This window comes from Nelumbo nucifera, chromosome 8, assembly GCF_055504915.1.
Source record: "Nelumbo nucifera cultivar China Antique chromosome 8, China Antique-T2T, whole genome shotgun sequence".
Taxonomy (NCBI): Eukaryota; Viridiplantae; Streptophyta; class Magnoliopsida; order Proteales; family Nelumbonaceae; genus Nelumbo; species Nelumbo nucifera.
In genome coordinates, this window is record NC_142656.1 from 37,712,981 (window position 1) to 37,738,180 (window position 25,200).

At 37.9% G+C, this 25,200-nt stretch overlaps 1 protein-coding gene across 4 annotated transcripts in view; it reads left to right on the top strand.

Annotated features, from left to right (window-relative positions):
- The window catches only part of LOC104589922 (centromere protein O), a 69,813-nt gene that overhangs the window by 32,838 nt on the left and 11,775 nt on the right, over positions 1–25,200 (top strand). For all 4 annotated transcript variants that reach the window (XM_010248400.3, XM_010248398.3, XM_010248399.3 and 1 more), the window contains exons 8-10: positions 1,454–1,511; positions 18,031–18,167; positions 18,296–18,352. In XM_010248400.3, the coding sequence (XP_010246702.1) occupies positions 1,454–1,511; positions 18,031–18,167; positions 18,296–18,352 (252 nt within the window). The remainder of the gene's footprint in view (positions 1–1,453; positions 1,512–18,030; positions 18,168–18,295; positions 18,353–25,200) is intronic.

Here is a 25,200-nt window from a genome sequence, read left to right on the forward strand (position 1 = left end):
AACTTTTACAAAGCCCTGTCCTGCTCTGATACCATGATATCGATCAGAAACAGAACATAGAAGAGTGGAGAAGGAGAAGGGAGAAGAGAAGAAGAAAGAAGAGAGAATTGAAAGTCCAAAAAAATCTGGGCTGGTGGTGCCAGTCCTATTTATATGTTAGGGCAACCATTATGATAAGAAAGAAGTAAAAGAGAATAGTGCCCTTGTGGCACATAACCAAGATTACATCAATATTCTTAAATTTTTTGAGATTATAATAGTAAAACATACACTATTAAACTAAAATATTCAGTCTGTGTTTAAATACTAGTCCTTTAATATTATTATCTTATTTGGTAGGGTACAATCAACATGTATGCTGTTTTGAACCTGAAGAGACTTCAAAACCTAAACTGTTATGAAAGAAAGAACTCAAAGTTTTTTTCATCCTTTTTTTCCTTCTTTTCCTGGGACAAAAATAGGGGCTCCGCCCCTCTATTTTTCTGAAATTTCCTTTCTTCCATTTTTTTGTGAATATGTTGATTTTCTATGTTTTATATGATGTTTATACATCTTTTATGAGAGTTGGCAATTACTAGTGAAAGGTGGTTGCTACTTTTTTTTGGAACATGGTAATTACCCTAGGATTCATAGTTTTTATTCAAAAAGATTCATTGCCTAGGTGACGCCCAAGTGCCTGTCTAGGTGACTAGAGTGACAAGGAGCCTCCCTGTTGCCTAGCCTTGCCTTGGCTCCTTGAAAATTATGTCCCTGGGTTTTGCAAAAAACACATTGAATCTAGGGGATTTTATTATTCAGTCCACGTCATAAATTTTCATGAGTTTGTACAGTTGGGTGCGGGTGGGGGAATCCATCACAATTCAAGGGGGGGGGGGGAGGTGGGGGTTTGGTAAAATACATATAAAATAAAAATTTCTGAGGGGGAGTAGACCATAAATTTCCTTGAATCTAAGCTTTACAGACTTGATAGAGGGCAGAATACTTGGCACACCAATCATTGCCTATTACTAGATCTTATAATGGACTAAAACCTTCCTACACATTTTATGGAGAAATCCATGAAATCATTAATTATTAGACTAACTTTGATAGTGCTTCTCAACATGATGCTTTCGTTTGTAGCAGAAGTGGAAATAAGCCAGATTCAAATGAAACTAAATCTGTTCAATTGGGGGGGGGGGGGGGGGGGGGGTATATGCTGCAGGGAGGTGAATAGGGAGCCTGGAATGGTCCTGATTCTTATTGGTGAAGCCACGAGAGATAATAAATTCTTGACTCTCTACCATGGCTTTTCATAAGATACACGTGGGGATCCATGTCTTTTTTGTTGGAGCATCTTAAAAGGTGTTGATTTTTCATCTGTATTGCTTAACAAAAATGACTAATGAAATGTATGTTGAATTATTTCTTAGCATAACAAGATGAATTATGTTTTCTTTTTTCTTGCAAACAGGTGATCTGTTGTCTAGAAGGGGCAAGGATTGGCATACAATATGAGACTTTTTTTGCTGGTAAGTGTTGACAGTGTCAGCTCTCTCTCCATCTCTCTAACAATAATCATGTTGAAGATTGCAATATGCAGAAGATATCTATAAGGAAGGTAAAGAAAGAGGAAGAAGGAGAGGCAAAACAGAAAAGAAAGAAAAAGAGGAAGAAGGCAAAGCTTCTTCAAAATGATAGCATGCAACCCTCTCTTTCCTATACAAAACTGCTAAACATTAAGACCATCCCCTTACTACACAGTTAGGTTGTGACAATAAAAAATTCAAGTCCACTCAATACAATATAAGTCACAAGCTAATTATAGAAAAATAATGTCTTCCCACAAGCAGTGCCAATGCAATTCAAGGAAATCCCCTTGCATCCCCAAGATTCTCCAGCAACAACCTTCCACAACTCACTGCAGTGTTCCCTTCTTCACAACTGACTTTTGGTTGAACCAACTTGATTACACCTTTGAAAGTGTTGATAGATGCCTGTTTATGGACACTTTCATCTTTTTTTGTTTTATTCTAATCTAGGTATTTGTGTAATCTTTTACATTAGTATAAAACCTAATGAAGTAACTCATGGTGGAATTAAATGGCTTTCTTGTTGTTGTTGTTGTTGTTCTTCTTCTTCTCTAAATGGCATTCCATCGCAATTTACACTTACAACTTGGTATCAGAGCAATATTCTGATCAAGAAATGGCTGCTGCACATCTTTCAGACTGCTGATGTCAGCATACTGCTTGGTTGGCCATTGCCAAGAACATGGAAACCCTTGAATCTGGTGAAGCTCAATTTTAGATATGTTTTGGTACAGTTTTTATCTTGTTTTGAAGCTGTTATGATATTTTTAAGGATTTTCTCTTGAAAAAATTGAAAAAAACAAGATCCAGATCGACACTAAACCTTTACTATGCTGTGTAACTGTGAGTCTTACCTAGTTTACTATTTCTAGACTTGAAGGTAGTAACTTCTTGGAGTGGACATAGTAGGTGAAGCTCTTTGTTGGAGGTCATTGGATGATGGGATCTTATGGGCAGAGAGAAGAAACCCTGGCTTGATGATCCCTCTTTTCCTATGTGGAAGCAGCAGGATCAATGGTAAGAATACTGCCGTGGTATATAATTTGCGTAGAGCCGTAGAGAGGTGAGCAGTATAAAATAGGGTGTTAGGAGAGAAGTTTGTCGCTATGTACTTTTCTTCTGTTTATACCTTGTTGCAATAAATAGACCACTTGGTGGCTATTGGGAGGAGAGATCCATTTGATGGTGAACAATATAGAAAGCACAAAGTATATGGAGATGTATTAGGGCAGCAGTTTGTGGGTCTCTAAGGGAAGAAAGAAATTTATGATTTTTCTCAGAAAAGGAGAGAACTATTGAAAACTTATTGGAATTGATACACTTAAGAGTGGTATACTGGCTGACATCCTTGGACTTATTTTCAGACTTCTCCTTAGTGACTTGCTGAGGAATTGGAAGGAGATAGCTAACTCTGCCAAGGTCAAAAGCGTTTGTAATCCCTCTTGTACCCCTCCTCTCACTGGGTTTATAAAACTAAAATTTGATGGCAGCAGCATTAGAAACCCAGGACTGTCTGGTATTGGTGGAGTTTTCAGGAATGAGGAGGGGCTTGTTTTAGCCATGTTCTCAGGTCCTATTGGGGAAGGAGACTCTCTTAGGGTTGAGATCCTTGCAGCCCTGGAAGGTGCCCAAAGAGCAAGGGAGTTGAACATCAGAAGACTAGTTATTGAGGGTGACTCAGAGGTGGTGGAGAGATGGCATAGGGAAGGCAGCTTGGGTATGTGGAATTACAACAATGAAAAGAAAAAACTTGAGTGGCTGACTAGGGACAGTGAGGTTAAATACAGTTGGGTAAAGAGAACTGCTAATTCACTTGTTGGCGGGTTATCCAAGCAAGGGGTGAATAGGGGTTCCTTTGTTTGGGCTCGTTTCTAAATTTGTTTCTTTTTTACGCTGTTGGGGGAGTTACAACAATTTACCTCCCTCTCTGTTTTGTAATTAAAGCTTTACTGTTTTAATAAAATTTGCTGTTATTGATCATAAAAAAAAGAGAAAAAGGAAAAACACAGTGTTTGGCTTTTTAGCTGGATCCAACTCTGATTTTGACTTCACGAGACAACATATTTTAAGCAATGATGTTTCTTATGCTTGCCATGGTGACAGGTGATGTACCTGGGAACTTTGCCTTGACCACTACTAATCTAAAGCAAAGTGGCAGCTCTAGAGGTACATAGGTGAGGGGGTGGATGATCTAGTGTGTCAGGGTTAGAACCTATTATAAGGACTATAGGGCTAGGGGGGCCTGCCTGCCCGGGCCTGAGCCTGACTCCGGGCCTATGATATGTGCATAAAATTTATTTTATACTATATATAATATAAAATGTTGGGATAAGGCTTGGGTGATAATGAAATGGTGATTATTTAAAATAAAATATTACATAATATGTATTTTTGTTGTCATTTTATAATATTTATATATAAAATATAAAATATAACATAAATAACATATATACATATGTATAAATAATATATGTAAATCTTGGGTCCCAAGCTGGGAACTTCTGGGCTGGGGCAGGCCAGGCTGAAAATGATCACTCCTTATTGATTATTGCGAGAAGCTGAAACACACCTGGGGGTGATGTTGGAAGCTACAACTTGAGTTGAAACCAGAAAAGCTTGAGGAAAACAAAGAAGAACAATGCTCTTGTGGTTCTCAATATTGATACAGGCCGATATGCCCCAACTGACGAATCGGCCTGTATCATTGGGTGCTTTTCTTTTTTCTTGTTTTTTTAAACCGGTTCAGGGAGGTTGGTTTAAGGCCCTGAAATACCTATTGTAGGGGTGTATTGGAGGGTCACCAATACGATACGTATTGGCTGATATGCCCCTATATGTTGTGAAATTCAAATCCTTGACTATAGCAATGTGGATGTCTTGGCAGCCAAGACTTAAGCTTCTCCCCTTAAGTCTATTCTACATGTTCCCCAGCTTCACAATAATCTTTTATCTGTAAGTTCCCTTACAAAATCCTTTCTCCATTGCATGACCTTTTATCCCGATCATTGTGTTTTTTCAGGGCTTTAACATTGGGGTGATGATTAGAAGTGGTTGGGAGGTTAATGATGTATATCTTTTGATCTAAGCACCAAGATACTTGTTGATTTGCCCTTCTCACAGCGATCATGATTATGAGTCCTTTAGCCCAATAAAATTATGGCATAGTCACCTTTGCCAGGTTTCTTTTCCTTCTTTGAAGTCCATGTTTCCACATTTTTTTCAGTTAGTGTTTGTGTCCACACTTAAGTATTCAAAGTATTATAGAGTGAATTATTTTCGAAGTAATAAAAAATATTCTGTTCCTTTCCATCTTGTACATATTGATGTGTGGGGCCCTTATTCTATGGCCTACATGGGCGGTTACAAATATTTTATATTCACCTGCTTACACAGGTAGAGAAGTTCCTCAAGTCATTAAGAATTTATAACCTAGTGGAAATGCAATTTGAAAAAAAAAGGATTAAAATATTTAGATCTTACGATGCCAAGGAGTATTTTGAAAAAACAAAACTGACATTATTGTTGGAAGAGAAAAGGGTAATTCATCAGTTTTCTTGTGTGGCTCCCTCTCTACAAAATGGTGTAGTTGAGAAAAAAATAGACATGTGGTTAAAGTTGTTAGGGAATTAATTTTTCAGATGAATGTTTCCATCTGTTTTTGTGGAGATGCTTTTATTATTTCAGTCAATTACAACAAAAAAAAATGAAAGTTATTACTGCAGTCTACTTGATTAATAGATTGCCTTCCAGTGTGCTCCAATTGAAGTCCCCATATTTAGCTATTTTACAATGATGACTCATCCTTTAAACTTGCATTCCCGGTCATTGGCTGTGTTTACTTTTCTCATGATTTAAATCTGTCCTGAATTAAATTTGATCTGAAAGCAACAAGTGTGCCTTCCTTGGGTACTTCACTACTAAATGGGGTTTAAGTGTCTTCATCCTGCCTCTAGTGAGTGAATGGTATCTAAGGATGTTACTTATTCTGAGGCCTCGTTCGTTTACCACTATCTTACTTGGGTAAATTCACTTACCCAGGTAAGTGTTTCCTAGGTAAGTTTATTTACCCATGTTCTTTTTGTTGAAATTTACCCAAGTAAATGAGGCACTCCAACTTACCCATGTTCTTTTGTCTCACCAACTTTCCTGGGTAAGAGGCCCATATATTACACTATTGCCAACATTACCCTTTTGGCCTAAATGATTTTTTTTTTTGGAGGTTTTGTTTTATAAACCTGTGTAATAGGTCCATGCCATATCAAAAGGAACCCAATCAATCACAAATCAACACTAGACACAGCCCTATGTGTCCATTACCGTTTGCCCCATCGAAATTGAGTTTCAACTCATTCACATTTGGCTTGGTCCAAATTACCATCCGATGACCATCAACATATAGATTATAAAACCCCACTTACACGTAGAGAGTGAGTGAAAATAGGGCTGAATCCATGGAAAACTCTCAGAATGAATGCATTAAATAATGAAGAAAGAGTAGATGGTCAAAGGGAAATAAAGGGAACTCAAGAAGAATCCTTATAAAGTGAGCAAATCATGTAAGTTTGCTTTCTTAATACCACTAATCATAGAAAGATCTGAACTTCAAAACAAACTAGAGGTTTATCCTGTCAAATCAATAAGTAAAACTTGCTATGTTAAAACAAAAAAAGAAGAAGAAAAGATAATATATTTTTGTTTTCTATTTATTAACTATATGTTTTATGATAATCAAAATACTAAAAACGACAACTATTGTTCTATTGAGTTACTAATCAGAGAGGAGGTAAGAGAAAATGTATGCATTTCTAAAGTCAGGTGGTAGGCTAAAAAAGTATTCAACCTCTCCCATGTCACTTATTAACTTTTTACTCACTTTGATCATCTCATCTGAACTTAAACCAGGGATCTTCTTTATCTCTTCAAACACTTTCATTCTCATCTCCCTACCCTCCTTATCCACATTCAACGCATCTGTCACTTGTGTAACCCTATCACTGTATTTCAACAAACCGTTGTTCAACCCTATCTCTTCTAAAAGCACCTTAACCAACGGGTCGTCATCCACGCAACTCCTTGACCTCTTACTTGCTCTATGAGGGCGAGAGGTTGATGAACCTATTGGAGGTTGAGTGGATGGTGGTTGTGTGGCAAATTGGGAAGTCATGTTATCCTCTTGAAAAACTCTAACCCAACTTGTTGAGCTTCTCCTTCATTAGTTAGTTCATCTTCCATGGATTGGTAACTAGATTGTTGTTCCCTATCAACAACTTCTACACTATCAGTACGGGTTCCTGCATGCTCCCTAGTGGCTTTGTCTCTTCCAAAGATGATAGAAAGTTCATCAAGAAATGGAAAATGCTTGTTCCTTAATCCTCTGGCATATGGATGGCTTTACATTTATCAAAACAAAAATATATTAATAAATTGGATGCCATGCCATGTAAAACATATGTATACATTTGTCTAAAATATAAAATACAATAATCCACAATTACCTTAACCCACCCATTGAAGACTTATTCCTCACATGTAATGCATTTCTTGATGTCATCGCACTCAAATCCTAAATAACTAGGGCCTAACATCTCACATATGGCCCCATATTGTCTCTTCATATGCTTCACCCGAGATTCTATATGAGGTGTTTCCTTCAATCCACATCCAGGGAGATTTTCTTCCATGTACTTTTCTAATTGTACCAAGTACCTTGCCTTGAATGTCCCATTATCTGCTCTCTAAATTCCAGTTTGAGCCAACATCATTAAGCCCCCAGCCAATTTTTCATCCTCTGCCTTTGTCCAAACTCTATTTTGCCTATTTGGTTGTTTCTTATCCTTATCCTTCCCAACCATTTCTAATAACAAGTAATGGATAGATACAATGAAGGCATAGACAAATAAGTAAACAGTTGTTACAAATAACTCACGTGTTATCTATTTCTAATAACAAATAATAGATGAACACAAGGAATGCAAACATAAATAAGTGAATAATTGTTACAAACAATTCAAATTTGATTGAACAACACATAAAAGTAAAATATATTATTCTCATAATAAACATAATAAAGATCTAGTAAATTTGATACAATAGCTTAAATAAGAAACTGCATTACTTAATGTCTAAATTGTTGCCACATCTGATTTGCCAAGTTGTCTCTAAATGCAGCCCATTCACTACTACTCTCTAGACTTGTGATTTGTTCATCAACCTTTGCTACACTTTGTGAACCTCCTTTAGTGGCTAAGAAATTTTCAATTCTTGATTCCATGGGGTCAATAGACATATTTTTCCTTATATAGTTGTGTAAGAGGCAACATGCACTGATGGTCCTATACTGGGTCTTTATTGGATACCAAGTTGAAGTCCTAAGTAATGCCCACCTTATTTTTAAGAGGCCAAATGTCCTCTTATCTACATTCCTAGCTGCAGAATGCCTCATGTTGAATATCTCAACTGGGGTGCTCGGTTGGTGCTTTTAAGCCATTTGCTCTAGTGTCCTAATTCTCATGGTTCATTTTTTACCTTGTGGTACTTTTAAGTCATTTCTCCTTGAAATGGAATCACGAAGGACTCTGGTGTCATGAGCAGATCCCTTCCAGCCAGGTAAGATGTAAATGAACTGCATATCCAGAGAGCAAATGTCCAATACATTTGTTGCAATTTCATTCTTCCTTGTTTGATATCTAGGCTTATCCTTTTTAGACACTCGGACCCTAATATATATTCCATCTAAAGCCACTAAACAACCCTATACAATAAAATAAAATAAGAGAGATAAAATTAAAAATTCTAACCTTTAAAGGTTTGTTATTTGTAATGAAAAAGAAAAAATAAATAAAAAATGGGCACACCTTGAACCACTTCCATTTCTCATTAGTTGAGTTTGCAGGCACAGGTTCAGGCTTTTTGAGAAGGATTTCATGTAGGCGTAACACTGCATTCAAGACTATATTGAATTTCTTGCTTAAGGTGGACCCAGACCTCCTAAAGTGCCATTTTTGCTCCCTAATCTTGACATCATGTGATAGAATGCTTAGGAAGCTTGCAACCATTTCTTCCACTCCCACATGTTTACTACCTCTTAATTTTCCTACACTCCTTAGTAACTCTAATAGCCTCAAATAACTAGTCCTATCCATTTGTATTTGTTCTATACATGATTGATTTGATTCCATGACCATAGACTTAATGTTTGAAAATCTAATTACAAGCCTTTCCTTCCATGATTCCCTACCAATCCCCTTTTCATCATAACTACTCAATATCCTAGAGACCATCATCCTTTTCCTGATTGCAATGATAATAGCAATCAAAATGAAGGGAAGGGCGACCCATCATATGGATGGCTGAACCATGCAGGGTGGCTGGGCAAAATTTCAAAAAATTTCTCTCCCTTTTGGGAATCCTATTCCCTATTTTAGAAAAGCTGCATTTTTCAATGTTTGTTCTTGAAACAAGCCGAACCAAATCTGAAACCAAGAATAAGGGAGGGTTATACCTAATACGGAATCCACACAAGTAGCTCCTAACGTAGGTGTTCACGCCCAAAGAGGGTACCAAATCCTACCTCCATTGAAAATGACACAGCTTAGGGTGAGGTAGGGTCAACAAAGCAATTCTTCAGTAAGAATTGCAATCCTTCAATGAGGATCACGCAGGGATGTGAGTTCTTTGATCCAAATCTTTATTTGGATTAGAACTCTTAAGTGGATAAGAAATATCTTATCCTCTTTTTGATCTAGAAGCAGATCTGATCTCAAATTCGCCTATAATTAATTAATCTAATTAGCCCAGTTCGAAATGGGCTTTAGGTCCATTAAGTTATCAGGCTCACTTCCCCTTTAATTTGCTAGCTAGCTTGGCTCTCTTTGTATGGCGTGGGAACTTAACATTGATCTCCACAAAAGCCATATGGGTTCAACCTAGCCTTTGTTATAAGGCGTGGCCGAATTCACTGCTAGAAACACTGAACCCCTGAGCCCATCAGTATGGGCTCTTAGTAGGCCCAACATTTACACTAAATGGTCATTGGGTCCAGCCACCTTATGAAGGCCCAAGGACTATGGACTTAAGTGAGATTAGCCCATCAGGTAAAAGCCCTAAATGGTCTTACACTTAACCTCTCAGCCCATAATGATCAAACACTATCCAATAAGAGATGACATCTCCCTTGGCTGCAAGGTATAGTGTTGCACTCTCTGCTTACATGTATCCTGGGAATTAAAACCTTTTGCAAATATTTTGTGAAACCATAATATATATGTATATCTTTATATAAATATATTTTGTAAAAACAAATCTCAACAAGTTTGAAATCAACTGCCGGAAGTTTAGGTTTCCATCAGAGAGAGTGCATTCCCCGATCTTTCACTTTGTTCGACAAAGGGGCTGATTCTGTCACTATGATTACCCTCTCAGATGAATTCTCGGACTGTCCCAACACACCCAGGTTTTGACCCCCTCTAAGGATCTCACTGATTGGCATATCAAAGACAGTCCAATCCGACACCTAGTGCAGTATCATAGTCGAGTCTAGGGGTTAGGTGTAATATTCCAGTTTTGCCCATCTATCTCCAAGGTCCAGGGCAATACTGGAATTTTGGTTCGGTTCAGGGTTTCAAGAAAACCCACACTGCATGTACCTCAGGTCTCACCTTGGCAGCTGAGACAAGCCACCCCAAACCAACTTGGTGGCACATCAGTGTCAGCCTTGGCAGGATAAATCTCCCCAGATCTATCCAACGACTATGAAGATTCTAAACTAACACGAGTTTCATAAGTGTCCAGTTTAAGGGTATTATACATAAACACAACACAATGACATGAATCAATTATGTCATTTATTCATTTACAATAAATGCGAAAATGTGCATCAATCTGATTGGAGATAAGGGCGTACACTGTCTAACACAAAATACATAAATAAGCATACTGCATCATCATTTCATAATGAATAGACATAGCAATTGCAGTCAACTTTTTCTTTTGATTCTTATTTAGTGGTGATCGAGGCATGTTAATGCAAAACATCATTACATTCAATTACATAAAATATAGTGATGACCAAGGCATGTTTTTCAAATAATACATGCAAGAAATTATTAGAATAAAAACAACTTAAGATGGAAAGAAATTCAAACTAGTTGAATTAGGTTGGAAATATATGTGCCAAAAAAAATTAAAAAAAATGCATAAATGCTAACAAAATTTCTAAAGTAAATTGCAGAGCAGCTCAAACTGAAGCTAGAACATATTGAACTATGCTTCCTAGTAGTTCATTTTCTTTTTTCAAAATATAACTTTGAGATGTAAACCAGTCCTCAAAAATAGGTGTAAACTTGAAAAATTAGAGAGAAAAAAGGAAGAAGAAAAGTAAAAGCAACAGTACAAGAGAAGAAGATGGAGAAAAGAGGAGGAAGAAGAAGAAAGGTTTTAACAATCCTTCCCTTTCTTCTCTAATCCTTTTTACTAAAAATTAATGTTAAAATAATTACAAGTATGCCCTTAAGTGTGCGGCCAGCTAGGTAGTAACATACAAAGATCAAACAAAAGGAAATAATAGGCCCATTAAGAGAGGCCCATTAGCTAACAAGAAAAATAAAAAATATTACAAGAGAAGATACTAGGACCCATTTTGCCTAGTCTCTTTACACTCCCCCTCAAGCTGAGCATAGATGTCAATCATGCCCAACTTGCTTATATAGTGTGTTATTTTCCCTCTCGGAACTCCCTTGGTCAAGATATCAGCCAATTGTTCGTCTGATGTGATGAATGGCAAACAAACTTCTCCTGAGGAAAGTCTTTCCCGTATAAAATGTCTATCATCCTTAATGTGCTTAGTTCCGTCATGTTGAACAGGATTATGTGAAATATTGATAGCTGCTTGGTTATCACAGTAGAGCATCATTGGCTTCTCATAGTCAACCCCCAATTCTTCTAAAAGGGATCGTAGCCACAGTAATTCAAACACACCATGTGCCATTGCCCTGTATTCTGCTTCAGTTGAGGATCTAGCAACTACAGACTGTTTCTTACTCCTCCATGACACAATGTTCCTAGCGACCAGAGCACAATAACTTGAGGTGGATCTCCTATCATCAATACATCCTGCCCAGTCAGCATCAGTGAAAGCTTCCAGCTTCATGTGTCCATGTTTGGCAAATAGAATACCTTTCCTTGGAGTACCTTTCAAGTAACACAGAACCCTTTCTGTAGCAGCTAAATGAGTATCTCTGGGAGAATGCATAAATTGACTAATAACACTTACTGCATAGGAAATGTCCGGCCGAGTCATGCAAAGATATAACAACTTCCCAAGCAGTCTTTGAAACACCCCCTTATCAGATAGAATGTCACCATCTATAGCAGAAAGCTTATGATTGGGATCAATAGGAGTGGAGATTGGTTTAGCTCCAAGTTTACCAGTCTCAACAAGGAGGTCAAGGACATATTTGCATTGAGAAATGAAGATACCATCCTTAGACCTAGCAACTTCAATGCCCAAAAAATACCGAAGATCTCCCAAATCCTTGATCTCAAATTCAGAGTTAAGAAATCTTTTTAGTTTACTGATCTCTTGAGTGTCATTACCCGTGACCATAATATCATCAACATAAACTATCAAAAAGGTCACCAGAGAGCCATTTCTCTTCAAGAACAGGGTATGATCAGATTGAGTTTGTGTGTAACCAAAGGAGACAAGAGCAGCCCTGAACTTCTCAAACCAAGCCTGAGGAGACTGTTTGAGACCATAAATAGATTTCTACAGTTTACACACCTTGCCTTACATTTCTCCATTCAAAAAGGCATTTTTAACACCAAACTGGTGTAGGGGCCAATCAAAAGTAGCGGCTAGAGATAACAAAATCTGGACTGAGGTTATCTTAGCTATAGGAGAAACTGTCTCAAGATAGTCAATACTATACATCTGAGTGTAGCCTTTAGCAACCAGCCTAGCCTTAAACCTCTCAATAGATCCATCGGAGTGATATTTAATGGTAAACACCCATTTACAACCCACTGGTTCCTTCTTTTCAGGCAAGTCAACAATATCCCAGGTATGTTTCTTATGCAAAGCATCCGGTTCAGCCATCATAGCATCCCTCCATTCAGGTTTAGATAAGGCTTCCGGTACGGACCTGGGTATCGCATGGAAAGAAATAGAAGCAAGAAAAGAGTAGTAGGAAGGAGAGAGAAGGCTGTAAGACAGGTGTTTGGAGATACAATGGGTTGTATACTTCCGCTTGCCCTTGCGGAGAGCAATAGGAAGGTCAAGGTCTGGGAAAGATGTAGATGGGTCAGAGGAAGGCTGACCAGTTACCTCAGTAATGATGGGAGGAGCAAGAGGCTCTTCTGTAGGAGTGGAAACAACTTGCCCATGTCTGAATCTGTGCCTTTGGTACCACCTTTGGAGAACAGGATGAGGAGGAATTATAGGAGAATGAGGTGGAGGAGGAGGAGGAACAGGAATATCGTGAAGGGATGAGAGATCCATCATATGGATGGCCGAACCTTGCAGGAAGGTTAGGCGAAATTTCAAAAATTTCTCTCTCTCCCATCTGGGAATCGCATTCTCTATTTTAGAAAACTACATTTTCAAGGATCAATCTTGAAATAAACCAGACCAGATCTGAAACAAAAGGGAGGAGAGGGATAATACTTGATACGGAGTAATAATAACTCCCAACGAAAGTATTCACGCCCAAGGAGAAAACCAAAATCTGCTCCCACTGAAAATGACACAGTGTGATGTGAAGCAGAATCAGCAGGTCGACTCTTCAGCAAGAGCTGAATTCTTCAGCAAGAATGTAGTAAAGGGCTGGTGAGCACAACTTCAGATTGCCTCTTCTAGCAAGAAGCAATATCAAGAACGGTTCTTGATCACTCCCACTGGTGGAGATCGAACTAGGTAGGGGCAGCAAGAACATGAAGAAAAGAGCAGAAGACAGGAGCAGTCAAACTATGTTGTCTTCTCTCTTAATTCAGCAGACTGTGAGTGTGTTTGGAGGTTCGCTCTGCTCTCCTATTTATAGCCTTAAAGGGAGGTTCTCCTAATTCCATTAGGTGTTTCCTAATCCAAATCTTATATTTGGATCTGGACTCTCTTTAAGAAATAAGGATAATCCCTTATCTTATCTGCAGATAAAGATCAACCTTCCTAATCTAATTAGGAGTTTCCTGATCCAAATCTTTATTTGGATTTGGACTCTTTGAGTGGATAAGGATAATCCCTTATCCCTAGAACCACCCCTTATTTAATTAATCTTATTTAAGCCAGTTCGAATGGGCTTTAGGCCCATTAAGTTTATGTGCTCACTTAACCACTTAACCTACTGCCCAGTTGGCTATCCTTGTATGGCGTGGGACCCTAACATTGATCTACACATCGGCCACATAGGTTCAGCCCAACCTTTGTTACAAGGCTTGACCGAATTCACTGTAGGAGACGGTGAACCCCTGAGTCCATCACCATGTGCTCTTAATTGGCCCAACATCTACACTAAATAGTCCTTGGGTCCAGCGACCTTATGAAATCCCAAGGACTGTGGGCAGATGCAAGATTAGCCCATCAGGTATTACCCTCAATGGTCTTACACTTAACCTCTCAGTCCTTAATGATCAAACACTACCCGACAAGAGAGGACCTCTCCCTCGGCTGCAAGGTACAGTACTGCACTCTCTACTCACATGGATCCCTGGAAATAAAACCTTTTGCAAACATTTTGAAACCATAATATATATGTATATCTTTATATAAATATATTTTGCAAAAACAAATTTCAACGGTTGAAATCAACTGCCGACAGTTTAGGTTTCAATCAGAGAGAGTGCATCCTCGATCATTCACTTTGTTCGACAAAGGAGCTGATGTTGTCACTATGATTACCCACTCAGATGAATTCTCGGACTGTCCCAACACACCCAGGTTTTGACCCCCTCTAAGGATCTCACTGATTGGCATATCAAAGACAACTCAATCCGACACCTAGTGCAGTATCATAATCGAGTCTAGGGGTTGGGTGTAACATTCCAGTTTTGCCCATCTATCTCCAAGGTCCAAGGCAATACTAGAATTTTGGTCCGGTTCAGGGTTTCAAGAAAACCCACACTGCATGTACCTCAGGTCTCACCTTGGCAGCTGAGACAAGCCACCCCAACCAACTTGGCGGCACATCAGTGTCATCTTTGGCAAGATGAATCTCCTCAGATCTATCCAACGGCTGTGAAGATTCTAAACTAACACGAGTCTCATTAACTGTCCAGTTTAAGGGTATTACACAAAAACACACCACAATGACATGAATCAATTTAGTACTTTTATTCATTTACAATAAATGTCAAAAAGGTACATCAATCTGATTGGAGCTAAAGGGCATAACTGTCTAACATATCGGAGGTAGGTCCGGTGGGAGAAGTGGACACCTCATGAGAGGACTCAAGAGGAATGGGAAGAGGAACAGCTGGAGACATAGCAAAGGGTTTTTCCGATTTCTCCCCATCAGGAGAAATACTAAAGAAAGGAGTCAACTCAGCAAATGTGACATCCCGAGATACAAAGCGGGTGCCACTAATTGGATCAAAACAACAATATCCCTTCTGTGTGGAGGCATATCCCAGAAAAACACATTTACGAGCCTTAGGTTCAAATTTGTGCCTTTGATGGCTGTGAATATGCACATAGCAAGTTTACCCAAAAACACGAAGAGGAAGAGAAAAAATATCCTCATCCGGGAAGAGAAGGCTAAAGGGGGTTTTGAAGTTAAGAACTCGGGAGGGCATACGGTTGATCAAAAAGGTAGTAGTAAGAAGAACATCTCCTCAAAATTTTATAGGAACATGGGATGCAAATAGGAGGGATTTGACAACTTCAACCACGTGTCGGTTCTTCCTTTCCGCCACTCCGTTTTGTTGTGGAGTGTAGGAACAAGAACTTTGATGAATAATCCCAAAAGTTTCAAAATAAGCGGAGAGGGTTTTCTCAAAATACTCCTTAGCATTATCAGAACGGAATATTTTGATCCGAGTGTTAAACTGGGTGAGGATGAGTTCATGAAATTTTTGCACAATAGCTGGTACTTCAACCCTGGATTTCATGAGATAAATCCAAGTGTAACGAGAGTAGTCATCAATAAAAAGGATAAAGTACCTGTAACCCCCCATAGTTGGCAAATGATATGGCAAGGAGAAAGATATCTTTTACTACTTACTGAATAAGAATGTCTACAATGCTTTGCCAGTTCACACGACTCACAATGAAGACTCGATAAAGACACTCCCTTAAACATATCTGGAAACAAATGACTCAAAGTAGAAAAAGACAAATGACCAAACCGAAAGTGACATAAAAAGACTTTGTCAATAGACTCTGACAAGACCGACTCTAAGGCAACTCCATGAGGTGGTCCAAAAGCTCTATCTAGTGTGTCTAGCAAGTATATTCTGTTCGCCTCATGGCCACTCCCAATCATCCTCTGAGATTGCAGGTCCTGAAAAACACAATGAGTGGGAAAAAATGTTATGCTACAATTCATGGATTTAGTTAATTTGTTAACAGATAAAAGGTTTGTATTAAGTTTAGGGACATGAAGGACAAAGGATAAATAAAGGGTGTCAAAGGTCTTTATATCCCCTTTACCAGAAATGGGAGCAAGAGACCCATCAGCAAGGGATATTTTCTCTTTACCAGAGAGAAGGTCGTATGAGCAGAAGAGATTAGACAGGCTGGTCATATGGTCTGATGCACTGGAATCAATAATCCAAGGGATTTTATGATTACCTGAAACTGAAGCATGATTTGCAGAAGCACAAATACCTGAGTGAGCAAATGTAGATGAAGATAATGTGTTGCTGGAAGAGTGAGATGAAGAAACGGTAGTTTCCAAGTGATTTAGCAGCCTCCCATACTTTTCAAAATCCGCCTTCATTGCTGCCAACCGCTCAATGGTTGATTTTTCTTCACTCTCCTTATTTCCTCCATGTACTATAGCAACATTAGCTGTCTTAGGCTTTCCTACTTGCCTGCCCTTCTTAGAGCTGTTGTTATTCTTAAACCTATCAAGAAGAAGATCAGGATGAAGCTTCCAACAAGTGTCCTTTGTATGCCTCAGTTTCTTGCAATATTCACATATCTGCTCCTTTTTCTCAATAGGGCCCTTTGATATTATTCCAGCATGTGCAAAGTATTCTGTAGGTGGACTCTGTAACTGAACCTTCCGCCTACTCTCCTCACTGCTTATCGTAGCGTATGCCTGGGAAAGAGTAACCTCATCTTTGACCAGGATATTTTGCCTAATGATGTCAAACTCATGGTTAAGTCCAGGTTTACACTAGATATTGACTGTTATTTTTGTCTTATATTGACCTAAAGTAGGTTTAATAGACGAATTATGATTTTCTTTGTTTCTTTTTTATTTCACTTTTTGGTTCTTTGAATGGGTTGAGTGGTCAATGTACATTATCAGATCATTGTACCTTTGACGAGCCTCAGTGTCTTGATGTTTGGTCTTGGTTTCTACCTGTGACCCAAAGGATGGGATTCAGTCATAGTTGTCAAGGCGATGCTTAGGTGACAAGGCGCCCTTTGAGGCTCGCCTCGCCTAATCGCCTAGCAGTTTTGTACTATGTATTGTAAAATACTTTTTTATTCTTTATTTTTTGACATTATAATTATAACATAGGCACTATTAAACTAAAATACTCATTTTGTGTGTTTATATACTAATTTGTTTTTATTATTTTCTTATTTGTTAGGATTTAATCAATACAAACATTGCTAAATGCTGTATTGAACCCTCAAAGACTTTAAAACCTGAACCAATAAGTAAGGAAGAACTTGAAATTTTGTCTAATCAATAAGTAAGGAAGAACTTTAAAACCTGAACCAATAACAAAAATAAGGGTTCAGACCCTATAGTTTTTGAATTTTCTTTTCCTTCTCTTTTTTCTTCTTCTCATGAATATGTTTATTTTCTATACTTTAACATGAACTCTATACTTTTCTTATGAAAACTATGAATAATTTTTAAGGAAATATGGCTATGGTACCTAGGGAACTACCCTAGGATCTATATTTTCTATATAAAAAAGTTCATCGCCTAGGCGACGCCTAGGTGCTCGCTTAGGTGCCTAGGCGACAAGGCGCCCCCCTGATGCCCAGCCTTGCCTTGGTGCCTTGAAAACTATGGATTCAGTATGGTGAGTTTGTTTCACCTTCTAATATGTAGATAAGTAGTACCCCACCCCCTCCTTGAATGCTTACTATTTGTGATAAAAGTGGTACAGTTCCCCCTTTCATGTGAATACTCATGTATCTAACCTGTGGAAAATTTTAAAATTCAATTTGATTAATCCAATGGTTTGAAGTAGTCTAATCTCTCTATTAGCGGTGACCAATTTGTATAACTGTTTTAATTGACCTCTATGTGCTTTTTTTTGTGTTTATTTTAAATTTTCACAGGAGAACCTTGTGATTTATACCACTGTGTGCTTGAGAGCAAATCATTTCTTGAAAAAATGACTGTCATTGAACACACAGTTCCTTTTTTTTTGCCAATACGTGAAGCAGAAAATGATTTTCTCTCTTCCAATGCAATGGTAATGTTGTTTGGCATCATTGGTGTATTTACTGATTTCAGTATACCTGTTTCCGTTTAAGCTTTTCACTATTAATTCATTTGGATATACTTAAGGTTATTAAACTAATGTTCAAGTGTTGTTTTCAGAAATTCATCGATTACATTGGAGAACTTTTGCAGGCCTATGTGGATAGACGGGAACAGGTACTTTATTAATGTTTATAACATAGTAAAATGAAACTAGTATTTTGTCTCGTGACTACTACACATCGGTTCTATGCTACTCATTGCACAACCTTTATCAACACAAATGTTTTTAAAATTTCATCTCCTATGGTGCATGCAATCAAGGTTCTAGAAGGGGTTGTAGCAACAGCCGTGCTCGCATGTGAACATTGGGAAAGAGTGAACTCAAGTATCAGCAACCACATGGACATGTGGTGAAGCCCTAATTTGCCCATGTGGTTTAGATCTAACAAAATGACCACTTTCTGGAGTGGGAAAGTTCCTTCCCCTATCCTGTGGGAGTTTCTATTAAATAGGGGGGTCTCCGAGGATCCCCACATGCATTCTGATAGAAGCCCTGTGTATCTGCTGAACTTAGAACTCATCCTCTTCTGTGCTATCAACCACACAGAAACCTCCCCACTCCGCCAATATCGTCTTTCAGGTAGACCTCTGTAGTGCCTTCCCTTCCTACTCACAGATGGAAGATTATGGAGGCATCGAGCATAGTGTAAAAATATCGGAAACAAAACTCGATCATATGGAAGGTACTCTTCTGTTGGTACCTCAGCTGTAAATTTGTTCTTTATTTAAATTTTTTTGAGACCATGCTTGGGAAATACATTTTCTGTTGCTAAGAGTGAGAGAGGACATTCATAAGAGAAAACTCAATTCTTTATTGCTCAAATCAGAAAACAGCACAATAAGAGTAAGGTGAATGGCAGTTTATTAGGCATATTGGTACTCTTATATAGACCAATCAGAAACTAGCAACTTACTGGTTATATTTAGGTTAAGTTTGGGAGTGCTTATTCAAATAAGCACTTATTTTGGGCCAGGACCACACCAATAAGCACTTATTTGCGTTTGAGATTTAAGTGCTTATTCCTTTCTGGCTTGTCTCGACTCACCACACCATTTTTAAAACACCCATACTACCCCTGTTTGAAATAAGTGTTTTTTCATCAAATGCTCATGAGTTCTTATTAGAATAAGCTCTTATTTTTAAGCACTTATTTTTCAAATAAGCACTCAAACTCAACCTTACTCTCTACCTCTTATATTCAAATTGAAATATTCAAACTATGACACCTTTATAAATATCTTACAATTCCACTAAAACTAACTTAATGTCAGGAACCATAAATTACTATAAATGATGGTACAGAAAATTACTATAAATAGTAAGTGTCAAAGTTGATATTATTAGTAATTTCCTTATTTACTAAGGATAATACATTTCTAGAATATTGAAACATAACTAGAAATAAACTTTAGACTAAAATCTAAATCACCTAGAAATTATGAAACTGCCTTTGGTTCATGAATATGAAAACTCTTGATTGCTTCTTTCCTGGTTTCTTTTGCATTATTGTTTACTTCTATATGTTCAGTTATCAAACTGCACTAATCAAGGTTTAAAGTTTTGCAACATATTGAGCCATATTGTTCCAACAAGGACCTGACACACACAACATGTAGAAACTAGAAATCACCTGCTGCATCCCTTTTCGTATGTATTGGGATGATTCTAGCTCATATCAGACAGGCTGATAAGCCTATTGGCCGATACTTGCCTCTCTCTCTTTCTCTTATTAATCTTTTGTTAGTTACACCTAATTTGAATTCTCATTAATTAATCCTATATTTAAAGCATATTTTCAAATTTGAATTTGAATTTTGGTAGTTTCTCAGCGTCTCAGTTTGGCAAGAGTGCAAATACAAATATATTCAGTGCAAAATCTTGTATATGGTATTTCTAGACCTCGTATTTGAATTGTACATATTTGTATTTGCACCCTTTCCACACTAAGCCTTAAACGCTCCTACATTTTTCTCTCTCATAATCTTTCCTTAATTACAAACTAGACAAACCATTCATTTTTGTGCTTATAATTATTGCAAATAGGAAAATTAATGTAATGATCATAAGTCCATTACTAGGCCATACTCCATTTCCTTGCTATAATTATATGAATTTTGATTTTTAAGTAAACTTATATTGATTTTTGGAAAGATAAGGTATATACATGCACATTTTAGTTCTTTCATCATTTTTCTATCTTTGATAATTGTGTATCGATATATCTCATACTTTATATAGACCAATGAAATATGTTTTTTTTTTTATTTTTTTATTTTTTTACGTTTAAATATATTATTTGAAGCCATTTAAAACTTGTATTTATTTGTTATTATTAATACTTTAAAGATTTATTTGAGTTTCTAAGCATATCCCAAGTGTATCTCGACACGTTTCTTAAAATTGCCTAGTACACCTTGCCTTTCTGATACTTGATTAGTGATGTTTATTTCCCATTGGCACCAAGTTATTGATGATCTTTATTTCCACTTGATTTTGACGATACAACCTCATAAGAGCATCTAGATCAATACTAAGTTCTTCTAAGAGAAGTATCAACTACAAAAATTCAGAAACATTGTTTCATACACAGACATATATATTCATATTTATGTATATACTAGTAAACATGTACGTGCATTTGCACTTGACAATATCTCCATGATAAAACTATTTACAATTCATGGGCAGATTTTGAACAGCTATAAATGGGCAGTTTCTTAATTGTTATAAGTGGGTAGTTTTTGGAGTGAGAGTAAAGGATATATATGCCCTCTTTATGCCTGTTGTATGCTGCTTAGATAAGGGGTAGTTTTTGGAGTGAGAGTAAGGATTTATATGCCCTCTTTATGCCTGTTGTATGCTACTTAGATAAGGGGTAGAAAATGTCCAATGGAAATTCCAGAAAAAAGAGGCATTCACTCTTTTATAGGTAGTATAGATATGATAATACAATTCATATATTTAAGAATATATGCTTATGAAATTTTATATATGTTAGAGTATAATTTAATTCTTTTATAGCCAATTCTTATATTTTTGTTACATTTTTATTTTTAATAAGAATCCAATATGTTTGGAATTTTATTTTGTATTTTATTTCATGTTTATAACCTTCTATTAGAAATTTTGTACTTAATTTATTCATAATTTTATATTTATTATTTTAATTTGCAATTTCTATACATTTAGGATGCAATTAATTTATTTCATAGACAAATTATATGGTTACTTTTTTATCACATATATAAATTTGTATTAATATGAATCTTTCATTTTTTAATTTTATATTTTTTATTTTACAGTTGTAACAGTTGTATATATGTATAATATTTCGCTTTTATGCTCTTATGTATCAGCTTTCATATATGGAGTGTTAAAATTTGGTTTTTGCTAAATTTGTAGTTCTACATGTATCATGATATATATTATTTATTTATTTTAGAATTGAAGAAAATCAATAGTATCATTCTTTTTGTTTGTGGATTGTATGGTCCACTGCCATGTGTCATAGGTGAATACATGAATGGAGATGATATTCACATGTGGTACATTAAGACCTGGAATGGCACATTAATATTATTTTATTTAGTAAGAGAAGCAAATAGATATTTTTTGGGTTAAAACGAATATTATGAGATTTTTTTTTTAATTTAAATTGTCTCATTTTTTAATTGTAACTAATGAAATACAGTTTTATTGAACTATATAGTGCAATATATATATAATATTTTGTATTTTTATTTCTTTTCAGAATTTTAATGCTGCCTAGAAATTCCTCGCCATGATGTGGTGAATAGTTATTGCTTGTGTATGTATGGTGTGGTTGGGTTTGGGTGGGACTCAAGGGAGGTGAGGTCATCTCATGGGGTTTGTGTTTGGATGAGGAATATGAGTTTTCATTCAGCATTCTTTACCATGTGTAAGGTTCAAAGTATTGATACACCTTGATACACTGGAGGGGGTGTATCGGTACTTCATACCTAATGTAACATTTTTTTAACTGTTTATAATTTTCCTTAACCTTAAAAGAGCTGTTTTAGGAGGAGGCCGTTATGATACAACAAACCTGATACAGGGTGATTGGGAGGTTATGTGATATTTGTCCAAAGGTTGTATAAGTTGATTTAGAAGGTCATTTCAATTGCTTAAAGTTTTGAAGTTAACCAAGGAGTTGATGTTCAGTTTCCTATTTTTAGAAGAGAATACCACTATTAGATGGGAAGGTGGAGTACATAAGGTTGTCTAAGTTACAAGCTGTTGGTGGAAGGAGTGTAGAATTGATCCATTTTCAATAAAACCCTATCACAAAATACTGGCAAGCAAGCAGGTGGAAAGTGTTGGAAGGGTTAGAATCCATCTTATGGGTAGTGGGTGCTGCTTGGGCAATCTGGGTGAATATAGTGTGGGATGAAAAAGGCATTAGTTTGTCAGGGGTGCCTGTTAGTTTGTTAGGCATTATTCGATGGCTATAATCCATGGCCTCGAGCTGATTCCACAACACAGCATAGTTGTCAAGGCGACTAGGCAGTTTTTCATGGTTGCCATGCCCAAACACCACAAGTTTTGCATATTAGGTGCCTGTCTAGAGACTCAAGTGGGCGCCTAGGCAGGTGCCTACATCCATCTAAAAAATTATTATTTTTTAAACTTTTTGATATTTTTATTGGATGTTTTATTCTTTTAAAACAAATCTGGTTACATGATATCATTTTAGTATTAAGACCAACTATATAGCCTTTTTTTCTTTATGTCAAGGGTTTTTTTTTTTGGTTCGATTGGAGAGGGAGGAGAACCGAAGACTTCAAGCCTGTAAAGACTGTTGGAATAGACCAACAGAAAGCAATTAATCAGTTTTACAAGAGGAGGCCACGTCAGCACAAATAATCATCCACTTGCAACAGCTGTAACAGAAAGAAATCAAGATTGTAAAACAATATAAATAGAAAAGCACAAGGGAAATAAGACATTGATTCTTTCAGCACTAATCTCTCTCTAGCTCTCTCTCTCTCTCTCTCTCTCTCTCTCTCTCTCTCCTTCCAAGAATTCAGGAGGTTGGCCCCTCGAAGAGCCCTGAGTTAGGCAGGTTCCTAACAAGTTGGTTTCAGAGCCAACATGATCAACACAAGAAACACGTCTGTAGACACCCGAGTGGATCAGATGGAGGTAGAGATCCATCGAATGTCTTCAGATCTCAAAGAAATGAAGGAAGGTTTCACTGCTCTCCTCATTTGACTAGAGCATGGGGGCAATGAACAACGACAGAGGAAGCCAAGAAGAGCGCAACAATGAAAACAACCGCAGAACAGGGGCGGCAACAAGAGTAGCCAAAATCGATTTCCCCATCTTCTCAGGCGGCGACCCAACTCCCTGGATTCTCAGAGCCGAACGGTATTTCGATTACCATGAGACACCTGGGCAAGACAGGGTAGCTCTCACTTCTGCGCATCTTGAAGGGGAAGCTATCCTCTGGTTTCAATGGTACCGATAGGGACACCCTCGTCAAACTTGGGCAGACTTCACGGACACCATGACTATCCATTTTGGATCGTCTGGGTTTGAAGATCATGATGAAAGTTTGGCAAAGCTGCGGCAGGTGGGATTAGTAAAAGATTACCAGATGGAGTTCGAAAGGTTGGCCGTGAGAGTCCAAGGGTGGACGGAGAAGGCATTGGTGGGAAGCTTCGTCGGCGGCCTAAAAAGAAGAACTGTGACTGGAAGTAAAGGCGAGGCAGCCCACTTCGGTCATCAATGCGACAACGCTAGCAAGATTGTATGAGGATAAGTTCGCTCGAGCAAGAAAGGTGCAACGGCCATGGGGTCTAGGAACCAGGACGACAACACCAGACAAGGAGGAAGGAATACTGGGCCCAAGCCCACTGGTTCCTTTCAAATGGATGACCTGGGCAGAGATGCAAGCCCGTAGAGGCAAAGGTCTCTATTACAACTGCGAAGAGAAATTCGGGTCGGGCCATCGCTGCAAGAAACAACAAGCATTTCTCCTCCAAACAGATGCCGAAGAGGAAGACGACCTCACCGGTTGTGGAGAATCTAACCCAGGGTGGGAAATACAATCCAATGGCACACCTGAAATATCTCTACAAGCCCTTATGGGACTTGCCTCCCCTCAAACAATGAGAGTTGCAAGACTAATCCAAGGACGCCAAGTGTCAATCCTCATAGACAGTGGCAGCTCCCTTAACTTCATAACTCAAGTCTTGGTGAATAAAATGGGACTCCCGGTTCAACCAACGACTTTTACGGTTCATGTGGTCAACGATAATAGCCTATCCTGCAATAGCATTTGCATGGGCCTACCACTAAAGGTTCAGGGTCACCAGTTTGCGATGGACCTATATCCTCTTCATCTCAGTGGAGCGGACGTGGTGCTAGGCATTCAATGGTTAAGACAGCTAGGACCCGTGATCTGTGACTGGGCCCTTCTCACCATGGACTTCACATCAGGGAACTCTACAGTCCATCTACAAGGGCAAACATGCAAGGGTCCAAGGCCCATCAGTCTTGCAACATTAACAAAGCAAATAGGAGATCCGGATCAGCCCATATTCATGCACATGGACTCAAATTGGACCAGCCCATCTTCAGCTAATAGCAGCCCAGATGGGCCTAGAGACTTCCAAAGCCGCCTACAACAACTCCTTCAGCACTATGGCAGCGTGTTCAAAGAACCCCAAGAACTTCCACCACACCGGGAGCATGACCACCGCATCCCCCTCATGCCGGGATCTGCCCCAACCAATGTAAGACCCTACTAATACCCTTACTTTCAAAAATCTGAAATCGAGAAGCAAGTTCAAGATATGCTTAAGCAAGGGATAATACAGCCTAGTCATAGCCCATTCTCTTCACCGGTATTATTAGTCAAAAAAGAGGATGGGACGTGGCGATTTTGTATTGATTACAGAGCCCTTAACAGCATCACCATTAAAGACCAATTTCCAAT